Below are 14,866 nucleotides of genomic sequence, written 5' to 3' on the forward strand. Positions count from 1 at the left end.
GTGCCCGGCTCCGAGCGGCTCGTCAAGTGAGGAAATCTCGCTGTAAGTATTTAGTATTTAGTTTTTGTCCTTGGGCTGTCACTGTTTAAATAGTGATCGTATAGAAGTCGTTGCGAATGGTACTCGAATATAAACTCTAATACATTACAGTAATAACGCCGCGAATCGCTTCACATATCGGAATTCTAAAGGCACATATTCACTCCTCCCTCTCCATCTCAACTCCACTTCCGTGGACCACCTCCTTCTTTCCTCTCCAAGAAGAGTTTGTTGAAATGCGCGTCATCCTCATCATCCCGATTATCTTGGCCTTTGGTGATGTTGCTTAGCCGTCATCCCTCTAAAATCGGAAGGGTTTTGCTTACAATATTGCTTATCAGCTTCGACAACCTCAAGAAAGAGATCAAATAACTCTATGTTATTCCCTAAAGCGCCGACATGGTCCTGCGCCCGCCACTTTATAGAAAAGGGATTTTTATTCCCGCAGTATACGAGGCTGTAAGCAGTACCAAGAGCCTCATACATGGCCTTGGGCTTTTCCCTCTTTCGGATCACTTTCGCTGTAATATAGTTAGTCCCAGTTTCTTGCCAGTTTCAGCGCTGATGGTCGAAGAAAGGTAGTAACCTGCCGTTGTTGACGCGTGGGAATCGCTTGAACGAAAATCTATACAGTAGTGAGATGCGCCGTAGACAAATTCCCAAAATAAGGGCATCTTGGGAATTGCATCTAAAGGGTCTCATTGCGGCGTCAATTATAGAGAGGATTTGTTGTTCTGTGGCTTCGAAATCCTTTGCGGCGATTAGCAAGAGTTGAGATCGTGCAACCTCAGACAATCGTCTTTGGATTCGGTCATCATGGATATTGAAGACGGGCGACCTTGGGTTATTGACATTATCAAAGGGTGTTACTGGGTGGGCTTCGAATAACCAGGTGCTGAGGTTCACTAGACGAATTGTTAAGTCCACGAGGTGGTGCTGTATTTTTGTCAGCCCGCCGATCTTTGCAATCTTTGAGAGGACAAGCTAACATATGCTAGAACCGGCTGGGTATTCAGATATGTAAGAAGGAACTCGTCCATTATGGGCAGTCGAAAATTTGGAAGCTCAGGCAGCTCGAAACATTCAGAAAGGAGATTTCTTTTCCATTGGTCAAGATTTGAAGCACTTGGCAAGGTGCTGGCATCAATTGCGTAGGACGCAACTGTCGACCTCATGGAGCCGTCTGACCAAATCATATTAGGGTAGGAACCCTGGTATTCTCGTACCTGGACAATAAGTGGTACTTTTTTCGGGAAAATGACACTTTCTGTGCCATTGGTTGTTACGCGGCCCCCGATCACAATTGTGCGGCAAGGACCCCGGAGTGTTCTTAGTAACAAGCCGAGCCTGTTCTTCGTATCATAAAAGTCTAGTGGGGAAACGTTAGCCCTGCCATGCATTAGACTAGGTATGCTTCACAGACCAATAAAACTTTGGCGGAAAACCAGTATGCCGCCGCGAATGCAGATGTGTTTTGCTACTAGCTGGGGATCCTTTGCCAATGCTATCCCTTGACACGAGTCGCATATTTCTTTTATGTCACACTATCGATCAGTTAGCAAGGACGTAATTGCTTGAATCTAGCGGATCAATTACCGTCTGCTTTTTCATCATACACACGACACATGAGCCACCATTTTGCCGAACTTCCTTTGCGTTTTTCTTCCCTTTACTAGTAAGCTTGCTCCTATCACCCCGCCTTGGCATCGCCTCCTCGGGTCCGAAGACATGCTGTATACGGGCAAGGTGTTTCACCTTGGGGTGTGACTTTTCGGGTGCGGGACGGATTGGCAGATTTTGTCGGCGCTTGGAGTAGCTCGGGTTCGTCAGTCCGGTGCTACCAACGCCCTTCCCCCTAATTCCGGAACAGCCAGAACCTGTTTGCAGAGTTTGTGGGAGCTGGCTCGTAGTGGAATGGCCATTGTCAAAGCAGGAAGTGGCAACGAGATTTGAAGGTAGCGGTATATTTTCCACCGGGGGAGTCGTGTTGGGGTGGTCGGCGTACAAATCGGCGTTGGCGATGGGCCCATGAGAGTCTAGTCTAACATGTAATGAAGGTTCTTCAAGAAGATCGAGGCAGGTATACAGGGCTTTGGTATATTGCGAGTTCGTCTCCTGAGCAGAGTTGCTATTGGTTCCAACAGCATAAATGCCTCTTATTGCAATACTGGGGTAAGTCGACATGAGTCGTGGCCTATCCTGACCCTCTGTCAAGGGAATGAAAACATGTCTCTGAGCAATAGCCTCCCGGTCAAGAGAGGGAACTGGAGTTTGAGAAACTGGGGAGGGGGAAGAGCCAGTAGTCTGTGGAGTTCGAATTGAGAAGTCTTCGGGAATATTGTACTCAAGAACAGATATCGCGTTCCCAAATCCAGGAAAGTTGCTGTCGCGGGGGCGCGGAGCAGGGCCGGTTGGGTTGAAAGTATAGTTCTGAAGCTGCTCTGAAGAATCCTGGTCATAGTTGCCTGGGAAGTCGTCGCCAAGGGGATTTGAATTCATATGAGAGTTGCTCCATGAGTCGAAGGAGCCCCCAGGATTGTACGAAGTTCCCTCTGAGGCTTCCAAAAGGTCGCCATCGTCGAGATACCCTTGGTCACAATGTGTTAGGTGATGGTCGTTTAGGCGCATGGAGACATCCTCGACCTGTGTTGTCCTCGGTATGAAAGAGGTTTCCAAGGAACTGGCTGCATGAGGGACGGAACATGCCCATTCCGTGGGGCCAATGCCACCATCAGTGGCTGCTTCGAAATTAAACAAGTCGTCGAAGGAGTTGTCGAAATGGTTCAAGTCATTGTGGGAATCGTGGGAAGAGGCTGGTGCCATTTTCGATGGACCACTGGCGAAGAAAGAAGCGCGGAGTTATAACAATAGCAGGGGCGGTCCGGCTGCCAGCCTTGCGGCCAGAGACTGCGTTGAAATGAGTGAAGACTTCAAAATGTAGAGAAGGGAAACCTTTGACAAATAAGTAATTATGCCGTTTCTGGTCATCAGGCTACCTCATTGGACCCTTGTTGCTGATGAATGTTCCACAGCTTGTGGAGAGCCTTGTGAGCCCTGCCCCGATCTTGGAAAATCCATCCAATGGAGTGATTCCGGTGAGCTAGATCTTCAGCCACGATACTGCGCCATTACTCCGCGACATCGGAGGGGACCTAATAGCATTAGTTCGGTGAAAAACACCCAGTCAAGAGAATCAGAATTCTGCCAGGCAGCACCTCCGCGATCAGCCTATCTGCTGGGCCGCGGCTAGGTTTACACTTCATGATCGATTGTGCACGCAAAATGGCAGCAAATCAGAAGGCTCAAACCCGGATTCTGGCTCTCTGATTTGCTGGATTTACTCGCTTAGGAATGCACATCCAGTGCAAAGCTGGCCGCAGCCGCAGCCCAACAGATATCTACCCGTTATCTCGCCGTCTTTATCAGTACGATGGGGTGAACTAAAGGGTTTGACCAATATCGGCAATTCGGTGAAAAACCCGACTGGATTCCATGTAGTCACGCGGCTTGAAGTTTATGCACCGTGCTTTGAAGTCAATCCCCTGTCTTCGGTGTGAAACTAGCTGTGTGGGCTTCCTACCGGAATGGCACTATTGGGCAACAAGTGTGATCCGAGGTCCTGCTTATTAGTTACTGTTACTGCCCTCTTCTCTCTCAGATGTGCCGCGAAGGTTGATCCAAAAGCACAAAACGGCAAGCCTTTCTTTCTCGAAGATGAGAAAACATCCATCAATCCCTACATTCTCAATAACTGCAGATCTCTTACATAATTCTTAAATATTTTATAACATCATGTGGCACCGCAAGATAGTCGCCACTTATCAGTTTCCAACTTGAAGTCAGCCCCTGATGTCAACCCAATCTAATGAAACCCATAACCTAAGAAAGAATTGCGAGGACCGTACATATACATCTCCTCTAGAGGCAAATGGTAAGTGCTTGCTCGTCGACCTATCCCTTCCAGAATCTCCCGCCCTATTTTGATCATCATATTAATACTGCCTCATGTTCCTTCGACTCCACCTTTTATCACAACGAAACACACAATCGGGCTGATTCCAGCAGCAGCAAATATGCGAGGTTCACTGTTTCAAATGCCGGGACGGTTAATGAGAGTGCATTAAACCGGGATAGAGGAGAGATGGGCAACAACGGACAGGCCAAAAAAGGCAAACGAAGGCTTGATTTGTTATATGCGACGGCGTTTGATTATTTGGAATATGAGGCCTTTATATCTGGAAGTTTCTTGCTGTTCACATTTATTATAGCATTAAAACTTCAAGTAAACTATTATAGTGGGGATTCAGAAGACGGTCACATGGACTGTGCACGTGCAATCGGCTATGCATCCCTTCATATATATAGCTTTCTCTTCCTCTGCTTCTTCCATTCTCTCGACATATCGTGTCTTGAGCCCTCGAGTTTATTATTATATTATTAGGTCCCCACGTACCCCTCTTTACCATATATTAGAATCTTACTATTAAGTCGATATAGTAAAATTAAAGTCAAAAACTTACTTTTTTTTATTACTAAAATCTCGAGACTCACATTTGGCTTTATAAATAAAGCAAATATATAATATTAATACTTTTAGTATTTTTACTTATTTTAATAAGTAATATTATTCTAATTACTATTTAATTAATAATATAAGTTTTAAGGTAATCTTATTATATTTATTAAATAATTCTTTTAGAATATAAGTATTATTTCTTTATTTAATAAAATATAATTTATATTAGTAAAAAAGCCTAGCTTAGATTATAAAATTATATCTTTATTTAAAAACTTATTAATTATTTCTTGCCTTTTTATTTTAAGCCAGGCCTTTTTACTAATATAAACTATATTTTATTAAATAAAGAAATAAGAGAACTAGCTAATATTATATGAAATAAGTTATTATTTAACTATTTTTGCTTATTTAATTAGTATTTTAGTTATTTTAACTAGTACTTCTTTTCTTTTTATTATTTTTATTATTTTTATTTTATTATATTTTATTTTTTTATTTTTCTTTATTTATATTTTTTTTTTATTTTTATTTTTATTTTTATTTTTTTTTCTCTATATATAATAGATATATATAATAATATATAAATAAATATTAAATATTATAAATCTGGTTTTTTATTTTAAATAATACTTATATTAGAATTATATAAATTATATAAAATTAAATTTCTTAATTAAATAAAGAATTTTATATACTTGGCTAAATACTAGGAAATATATTAGAAAATACTTATAGTTTTAGAAAAGGATATTAATTAGTTTTTTATTAGAATTACTTCTTAAAATTAATTATACTTATAAGTATTATTTTATAGCTTATTTATTTTAATTATTTATATATTAGCTTATTATTATATATCTTATACTTTAGTTTTATATTATATAAAACAAGAAATAAAAATCTTTATATTTGTTTTAATTACTTTAGCTTTATTATTATAAGTATTATAATATTTTAATAAATTATAATAGCTAGTATTATATAATTGGTTTTAGCTAAAGGAATTGGTTTTAGCTAAAGGAATTGGTTTTAGCTAAGGTTTCAAGCTATAGTTCAAATCAAGCTCGCTTCTAAAGCTCGGCGTTTTAGTAGTCTTGGCTATACCTACTTATCTACTACCACACCTCACTCCTTCCTCCTTAGCTTTAAATTCTCAAGATATAAGAAATCATTAATCTTTAAGCCTCGTTTCATTACTTTATTCCTACTATTATATAAATTAAGGATTTTAAAAAAAGCTTATATTATTTAAATTTTAAGTTAAAAAAAGAAAAGAAAAAAGAGCTTTTTTAAATATTATATAATAACCTAAAGCCTTAAAAGCTAATAAATTTAAAAGGCTTAAAAGAAATTAGAATAAATATAAATTAAATATTTAAATAATAAAAAAAGAAATTAAATAAAGTTTTAAATATATAAATTCTTATAAATATATATTTAAGAATTAGAATATAAAAGTTAAAAAAGAAAAAAAGTTTAAAAAGGCCTTATAACTAAATAATATATATATAATAATTATAATAGTTAGCTCGAATCTTATTTTAGTTTTAGTTTTATTTCTTAAGTTTTAAAGTTATATAATAAATTAATTAAATTAAAACATTTAATATATTATATATTTTAATTCTTTAATTCAAAATATATATTAAACTTATATAATATAATTTATGTTTTTTATATTATAAAAAACCTATATATGATTTTATTAAGAAACTAAAAGCAAATCTTTATAAATAAGAATATATTATAATAAGAAATACTAATTTGGGGCTAATATAATTACTTTATTTAATTAGGATTTATATATTTATTTTATAAAGCTTTATATTTTATTAAATTTTTTTTTTAGCTAGTTTAATTAATTCTTTATTTTATAATCTTTATATATATTAATTATAAGCCCGGCTTTATATTAATAAGCTTTCTAATTAGTATATTATATAAAGTATTTAAAAGCTTATTAATTATTTCTTCGAAAATTATTTTTTAGTTTATATTTCTATTATTAATTAATTAATAAAAACCATTTCTATAGTTTTTATTATTTTTATAAGCTTAATTATAATTATATTAGAAGCTATAATTAAAATTATTATTTTAAAGAATTATAGTTTATAAATAAACTAATTTAATACTTCTTATAAAATAACTAATAATAAAGATATTTAAAGTAAGATTAATTCATTTAATAATAAAATAATTATTATAATATATAATACTAGTAGAAGTTAGACTAGAGCTAGAGAGGCATCTGGTATCTAAGAAAGATATCTAGTATCTAAGTAAGGCATTTATAATTACCTAATTATTATATGTAACCCCGAGCTTAAGCTAATATATAGGCCCGTATATAGCTTGTAATTATTTAGATTCGAGGCTTCTTTAAGATCCTCTTCTTTTTTTAGCTTTAAATTATTAAAATAGAGATAATCTAATTATATTTTCTAGGCCCTAGATCTTATACTTATAATATAATTTAAAGCTTACCTATTTCTTAATTCTATAAAGGATTCAAATAATACCTATCTAATTAGTTTTTAATAAGTATAAATATAATATATTATAGCTACTCCTGTACTAGTTAACTAATATTAGAATAAAAGAAAGCCCTAGAATAACTAGGCAAGAAAGCCCTGAACTAGCTAGGTAAGTAAATAGGCTAGTAATTTTATTACTAAACGAAGACCTATAAGAAAGCAAGTCCTAGAATAACTAGGTAAGTTAGAAGGAGCTATAGTATAAGATACTACTAGTATACTACCAGAAAATAAACCAGAGTCTCTTATTAAGTTTCCTAAAGAGTTCAAATATCCTATTAATACTTATAATAGGAGAGATATTTTCTTTTAGAAAGCCAAGGAAGAAAAGAGACCTGCCCTATTAAAGGCAGATTTCTAAGAATTACTTCAAAGCCTAGAGGCTTATATAAGGAAATTATTAAGCTAATTCTAAAGTATAATACATATATTAATAGCAAGTATCCAGCTGGATTTAGTAGCCTAATTAGGCTAGTGCTCATGTGGGATCGCACTCCCAAATTGGGACTAGTACTTCCGTATATCCAGCGGAATACTAGATTCTATATATAGAGGTATACGAGCTTTGGAAATGGGCATTAATTAGTTTATTACTGAGAACCAGTTCTTGAAATCAATTATACCTCCACGCTTCACTCCATACTTTATCTTATATTCCACCTCTTTACCTTAACTACTTATATAGCACCCTGCTATATTAGGAGCCTTATATAAAGATATATAATATTCTTGCCTATAGCGAGAATTATTATAATTAGCTAAGAGAAACCAAGCAAGCTCTATAAAAGAATAAAGCTATTATTAAAAAGCTTATTATATAGCCTATAGAAATAACTAGTTCTCCTATTCTAGAAAATAAATATTTAGTTAAATTCCCTAACTTTCCTATTTTTAAAGATATAACTAAAGATAGTATTATATTTAATAATTAGTTAGTTTAGATTAAGAATAAGCTCTATAGTAATTCTAATACTTACTAGATAAAGAACCTTAAGATTATTTATATTTCTAGCTATATAGGTAGCTATATTCTTATACTAATCTCTCCTTACCTAAACTAGAATAGTTAATATATATACGAGACTATTAGAGAATTATATACCTATCTAGAGAAGCTATATAGTAACTTAAATAAGAAATATAATACTCGGTAAGCCTTTAAGAAGCTATTTATAAAGAAAAGCCAGATTTTTTAAGAATTCTATATTTTATTCCTGAAATATATAATAAATAAAAATATTAATTTATAGAACCTTAAGAATAACCTAAATAATAAGCTTACTTAGAAGCTTTAAGAGGCCATAGCTATATACTATAATAACCCGGCTATTTATACTATAAAGTTTATATAATATTATATTATAAATAACTAATAAATCCGAGCTTATTATAAAAAGAAAAATTAGGTATTTAAGAAAGCTAATAAAGATATAAATAAGCCAAATTCAGGAGGCGCCCCTTATATAAAGCCTGCTTCTAAGACTCTAGTAATAGATAAGCCTATTATCCTAAAGCCCGGATTCTTAGATTTTAAATACTATAACTATAATAGATTTAGTTATATATTTAAAAGCTATCTAGAGCCTAAGACCAAGTATATAAAGCAAGTCTTAATAGCTAAGCTAGTAATACTTACTATAAATAAGCTATCTAAGAATATAAAACAGGGAAATAAGAATCCCTAAAGGAAGTTTCCTTTTTAGGGCTATATTATATAAATATAACAGAAATTAATTTGAGCTAATTACTAGGAAATAAAGCATTTATATTTCCTTATATAATTAGTAATAATAGATTAGGTATTAAGACTTCTTTTCTTATTAATACTAAAGTAAATAAATATATTTTTATTAATTTCAAGTTTATAAGAATAATTAAATAATTTCTAGATATTAAGCCTATTTAATTAGTATTATCCTATAATATAAGAGAATTTAATAATAAGTAAGCTATATTTATTACTTATTATATTAAGCTTATACTTTTAATTAATAAATGAAAAGTTCTAGTACCTATACTAATTATAGAACTAGGAAAATATAATATGATTTTGGAATAATAATAATTTATAAGTACTAGTATCCTAATTAATTATAAGAATAAAAGATTAATCTAGCCAGATAATTAGCCTAGAAAAAAGAATTAGGATAAGGTTCTAACTATTATATATAAGAACTTAGAACCTGGAAAAAATAACTAGTATTAAGAAAATATAAATAAAAGAAATAAAGCTATAGCTATAAATAAATTCTAGAGATCTTAGTTTATAAAAAGAAAACTCTTTTATTCTTTTCCTAACCTGGGCTCAGAAAGCTATATATAATAAAAGAATTAAGCTTAATATTATAGAGAAATACAAGTAGTCTTAGGGAATATAAAGATTTCTCTTAAGCTAGAAACAGGAATATTAAAACTATATTATTTAAAGAAAAGCCATAAGAGCTAATTAAGGCCTATAATTAATATTATAGGTATCTTACTAGTCATTTTCTAGATAAATCTATAAAAAAAAAGAACTTTTTTTTTATAATATTATTTTTCGAGATTAATAAAGAGCTAGAATTATAATAAGAGAATAAGTTTATTTCGGGCAAATAATAGCTAGGAGAAATAGAACTATAGTAGCTAATAAGAGTTTTACTAAAGAAGTTTAAGAATTTTATAGATATTTTCTTAAAAAAATTAAAAAAAATCTTATTCCCGTATTAATTATATAATTATAAGATTTAGGTTAATAATTCTAAAGATCCAGAAAGCCTAGGATATTTCCTGCTTTATTAATAGTTAATTTATAAGCTATAGAAAATCAAGTATTTCCTTAAAAAGAACCTCTAATAAGGCTTTATTAAGCCAAGCTAGTTCTCTTTTATATTTCTAATTCTTTTTATAAAGAAGGCTAATAAAGCTCTCTAATTTTATATTAATTATTATAAGCTAAATAACTTAATATAAAAGAATTATTATTCTTTTTTCCTTATTTATAAGACTTTTATATAGCTAGCTTAAACTAAGATCTATATAAAGCTAGATATTTAGTAAGTATTTTATTAGATTTAAATAGATTCAAAATTAGAAGAACTTATAATATTTTATATAAGATATAGGGCCTATAAATATAAAGTTCTTTAGAAAGGCCTAACTAATAGCCTTATTATATATTAGAGATATATAAATAATATTTTCTTTAATTACCTTAATATCTTTTATATAGCTTATTTAGATAATATTCTAATTTACTTAGATAATTCCCTAGAATATAAAGACTATATATAAAAGATTCTTTAATAATTATAAAATACTAGCTTCTAAGCAAATATTAAGAAATTAGAGTTTAAGATTATTTATATAAAGTATCTAGGCTTTATTATCTTTACTAGAAATATTAAAATAAATCTAGATAAGATAATAATTATTAAGAACTAGTAATTACTAAAGATAATTAAAGAAATATAAGGCTTTCTAAATTTTTATAACTTTTATTAGTATTTTATTACGAAATATAATTATATAATAAAGCCTTTAATAGCTCTAATATATAAAGAAGTTCCGTTTAAATAAATAGATTAGTATTAAGAAAGTTTTACTAAGCTAAAGTAAGCTATACTCTTAGTACTAATTCTATATTACTATAATTCGAATCTCTCTATTATAATTAAAATAAATATATTAAATAGAGTTATAACCGGTATTTTCTTATAATAAAATCCCTAGATAAGACTCTAGTACCCAGTAGTATTTTTCTCTAAGACTATATAATTAGTAGAACTGAACTATAATATCTATAATAAAGAAATACTTACTATTATTCTTTTCTTAACTAAATAATAAGTAAAACTAGAAGGCTTATAAGAAGTATTTTTTATAATTTACTCAAATTACCGAGCTTTCAAATATTTTATAATTATAAAGAAGCTCTTAATAAGATAAGCTTACTAGATAAAATATCTTTCTTATTATTATTTTAAGTTTATATATTAGGTAAATAAGTTAAATAAATAAGCGAATGCCTTAAATAAGAAATATAAGAATATAATTATCTAGAATAAGATAATAATAGCCTATTAAACCCAAATTTTCCTCTTATAATAAAAGATTAATAATAATATTATATAGGATTTCTAGTTAGTCCTAATTAAGACCTTAATAAGCCCGGCTCAGGAAAAAACCTAATATAATAGTATCTAGTTAGTAAATAAGTTATTAAATAAGAACCGAGAATTACTAAAGCTAGAAAAACTATAAGATAAGGCAAGAAATAAAAAGAAAGGCACTTAAATATTATAAGAAGGCCTCTTCTTATAATATAATAAATTATTTATATCTAATAATATAATAATATTTAAAATATTCTTATATACTACTCTTATTTAAGAGATATATATATAATTTCTAATAAGATACCTAGAATAAACCAAGCTTTAATAGCTTCTTTAGGCCTACTATTACTAGCTAGGCTAAGGTATAGATATTAATTACTATAAGAATAATTACTATATTTACTAATAATTTCATATTTCTAGAAATAAGAAACTAGGGCTCTTATATCTATTACTAGTTCCTAACTATTTCTAGTAATATATATTAGTAAATTTTAAGAAATACCTAGAAAATAGAAATAAGTATAATATAGTAGTAATTTTTATTAATTATCTAGATAAGTATCCTATTATAATTTCTATTCGAGATATAGTAATAGCTAAAGAATTAGTACTTTTATTCTTTACTTATATAGTTTATTAAATTAGTATCCTAGAAACTATAGTATCTAATTAAGGTCCCTAGTTTATATTAGATTTCTAGAACAAGTTCTATAAATATATTAGTATAAAGCTCAAGTTATTAACTATTAATTATTCCCAAACTAATAGTTAGATAGAAATTATTAACTAGTACTTTAACTAATAGCTATATTCCTATATAAATTACTACTAGGATAATTAGGACAAATAAGTAGTAATAATTAATTACTAGTAAATAGCTCTAGTTTATAAGATTATAGGCCAATTTCCGTTTCTTATAGAAAAGAATTATAAACCGCAGATATTATTTAACTAGGAAATCTAAGTATAATTAGGTATTCCGAAAAAAGAATTAAATAAATAAGAGGCAAAAGCCCTAGTAATATGGCTCTATAAATTATAGTAAAAGATATAGGAGAATATAATATAAGTATAAGAATATTATATTACTTAAGCTAATAAATATTACTAACTAGTAAATTTTAAAGTAAGAAATAAGATATAAATTACTACTAAGTACTAGAAAAATAATTATCCGAGCTATAAGCTGGCTTACTAAATAGAAGAACTATATGAAATCCTGAAATAAGTAAGATATTTCTTTAGGCTTAAGCTTCCGGAATTAATAAGAATATATCCGGTATTTTATATAAAGAAGTTATATAAAGACCTAGATAACCCTTTTCCCGGATAAGCAAATCCGGAGCCTTTACTATTAGAACTATAAGACGGAGAAATAAAGTATAAAGTTCAAGAGATATAAGTAGTAAAACTACTTTATGGGAAGCTAAAGTACCGAGTCTAGTAGAAAGAATAGGACCCAGATCCGGAATAGTATCCTGTTTCCTTATTAAGTAATAGTATCCTAGCTCTTTAGAGCTTCCATAACAAGAACCCCGAATAGCCAGGATTGCCCTAGAATCTCCCCTATTAGTTAGACTATACCAAGAATAATATATTACCGGAACCGTATAATACGGACGGAAATCCTTTAAAGTCACGTGCAAAAGGCCCTGGCCTTTGACATGTGACCTGCGACTTGGAAATTCAATAGGGACTTTCGAAGCTCGGGGACGAGCTTACTTCGAGGGGGGGGTAATGTTATGGTTATTACGATATATGGTACTAGTAGGGGTTAGACTAGAGCTAGAGAGGCATCTGGCATCTGAGAGAGGCATCTATAGTTACCTGATTGTTGCACGTGATCCCGAGCTTAAGCTAGCACGTGGGCCCGTGCGTAGCTCGCGATTATTTAGATCCGAGTCCTTCGAGATCCTCTTCTCTCTTTAGCTTTGAATCGTCGAAATAGAGACAGTCTAACCACGCCTTCCAGGCCCTAGATCTTGTGCTCGTGACATATAGTAATTCTTTTTAGGCTTTTTTCTATAAGTACAAAGTATTACGAAAACGGACATCTCCAACTATGCAACGCAATTAAGATGGCGTAGTCGCGGCAATGGGGAACAGCGGCAATGGATTGCAAGGAATGAACGCAAGCTGCGGATTCGAAAAGTGCTGAAGCATCAAGTAGTCAAACAACAATTAAAGGGCGAAACACCAAGCAAGCACAGCTTGAAACAGATTCCATTGTATCTTTGTCGTCGCCTACAACCCCTACGCCAGTACATTCAGAAGTTCTTTCCCCTCGTGCCACCGCTCGACAATCTCAACCTGTTCCTCATACCAAGCCCCCATCGTCTCGCCCTCCACGTACCCCATATGCGGACTCAACAGCACTTTACTCCTCCCCTCCGTTCCCCACTTCTCACTCCTCCACCACGAATCTTTGGGCAACGGCTCAATCTCAAAGACATCCACCGCTGCCCCTCTAATGGTCCCTTTCTCCAGCACCTCCAGTAGTGCGTTATTATCCACTAATGGCCCTCTCGACGTATTAACGAACAGCGCGCTCGGTTTCAACAACGCCAAGTCGGCAGCACCGACGACTCCCCTTGAGCGGTCGGAAAGCACGTAATGCACGCTTAACACATCTGCCTCTTTAAACAACTCCTCTTTCGAAACAACCTTGAAGACTTTCCCATCCTCATCCTCGACCGGCAATCCCAACGACTTCGCCTTTTCGTCAGCAGCATCTTGCGTAAGACTCGAGCTCCAAGCCAAGATCCGCATTCCAAAACTCTGATACATGATCTTCGCAACATTGCCCCCAAGCCGTCCAAGTCCGAGGGTAGAGAAATTCTTCCCGGACAACCCGGTCGCGAGGTCCGTCTGCCACCCTCCTTCCTTGACTCCCTTGTCGTCGCTCGCAATACCGCGCGCAATGCCAAGGATAAGAGCGACCGCATGCTGGGTCGTTGAATCAGGGCCTCTCTTCTTCTTTGCCGCAGCTGAGGTAGAGCGCCCTTTCCCAGGAGCACCGGTCACGTGGATGCCGAGCTCCTTCGCTGCAACCATGTCGATGCCTGCATTTCGGACTCCCGTAGTGAGGAGGAGTTTGAGGTTGGGTAGTTGCTCTAAGAGATCGCGCGGGAAAGGAGTGCGTTCGCGCATGGAGGAGATGACGGTGAAGGGTTTGAAGCGGTCGACGAGTTGTCGTTTAACTTCTGGAGGGGTGGAAGGGTGGTTGTAAGGGAGGAGAGTGTCGCCGAAGACGGTGATGGAGAATGTGGGTTTTAAATTTTCGAAGTGTGGTGTGGCCATGTTTTGGTAGTCGTCGAGGATGGCGAGCTTGATCGGAGTTGGAGGAATGGGAGGCATAGTGATGTGTCTAATCGGTTGTTGGAGGGAACGAATTCGAGAAAGCTTGTTTGCAGCGAACATTAAAAACTCAATTGAGGTATAGAATGAAGAAGAGAGCCCTTTCACTTGAAAGAGACTCCGATAGAGCTTGGCAGAGAAGGGATAAATGTATATCCCCCAGATGGAGGAGGCGTTCGCCGTTGGCTCAACCCCACTTCAGTCGAAAGCGGGGCGGTATCGGGGAGGCCCCTCATGACGCAATTTTGTCAGCAGCAGTTTTGGACGAGTGAACACAACTGACAAAGCAGCGAAGAAGTGTGGGAATTTATATC

At 33.3% G+C, this 14,866-nt stretch overlaps 2 protein-coding genes across 2 annotated transcripts; both read right to left on the reverse strand.

Annotated features, from left to right (window-relative positions):
• Positions 1-106: 106 nt before the first annotated feature.
• On the reverse strand, positions 107-2,952 carry K444DRAFT_364271 (uncharacterized protein). The gene is made up of 6 exons (XM_024872214.1): positions 1,636-2,952; positions 1,463-1,583; positions 1,029-1,408; positions 630-975; positions 366-560; positions 107-310 (listed from the first exon to the last, which is right to left on the reverse strand). The coding sequence occupies exons 1-6, from the start codon at positions 2,860-2,862 to the stop codon at positions 219-221; spliced, it is 2,361 nt and encodes a 786-aa protein (XP_024738045.1). The 5' UTR covers positions 2,863-2,952; the 3' UTR covers positions 107-218.
• A 10,250-nt stretch (positions 2,953-13,202) lies between these two features.
• Positions 13,203-14,712, reverse strand: K444DRAFT_611412 (uncharacterized protein). The gene has a single exon (XM_024879937.1). The coding sequence runs from the start codon at positions 14,550-14,552 to the stop codon at positions 13,449-13,451; it is 1,104 nt and encodes a 367-aa protein (XP_024738046.1). The 5' UTR covers positions 14,553-14,712; the 3' UTR covers positions 13,203-13,448.
• Positions 14,713-14,866: the final 154 nt, after the last annotated feature.

The sequence above is a fragment of the Hyaloscypha bicolor genome (genome assembly GCF_002865645.1).
Source record: "Hyaloscypha bicolor E unplaced genomic scaffold K444scaffold_56, whole genome shotgun sequence".
NCBI classification, from domain to species: domain Eukaryota; kingdom Fungi; phylum Ascomycota; class Leotiomycetes; order Helotiales; family Hyaloscyphaceae; genus Hyaloscypha; species Hyaloscypha bicolor.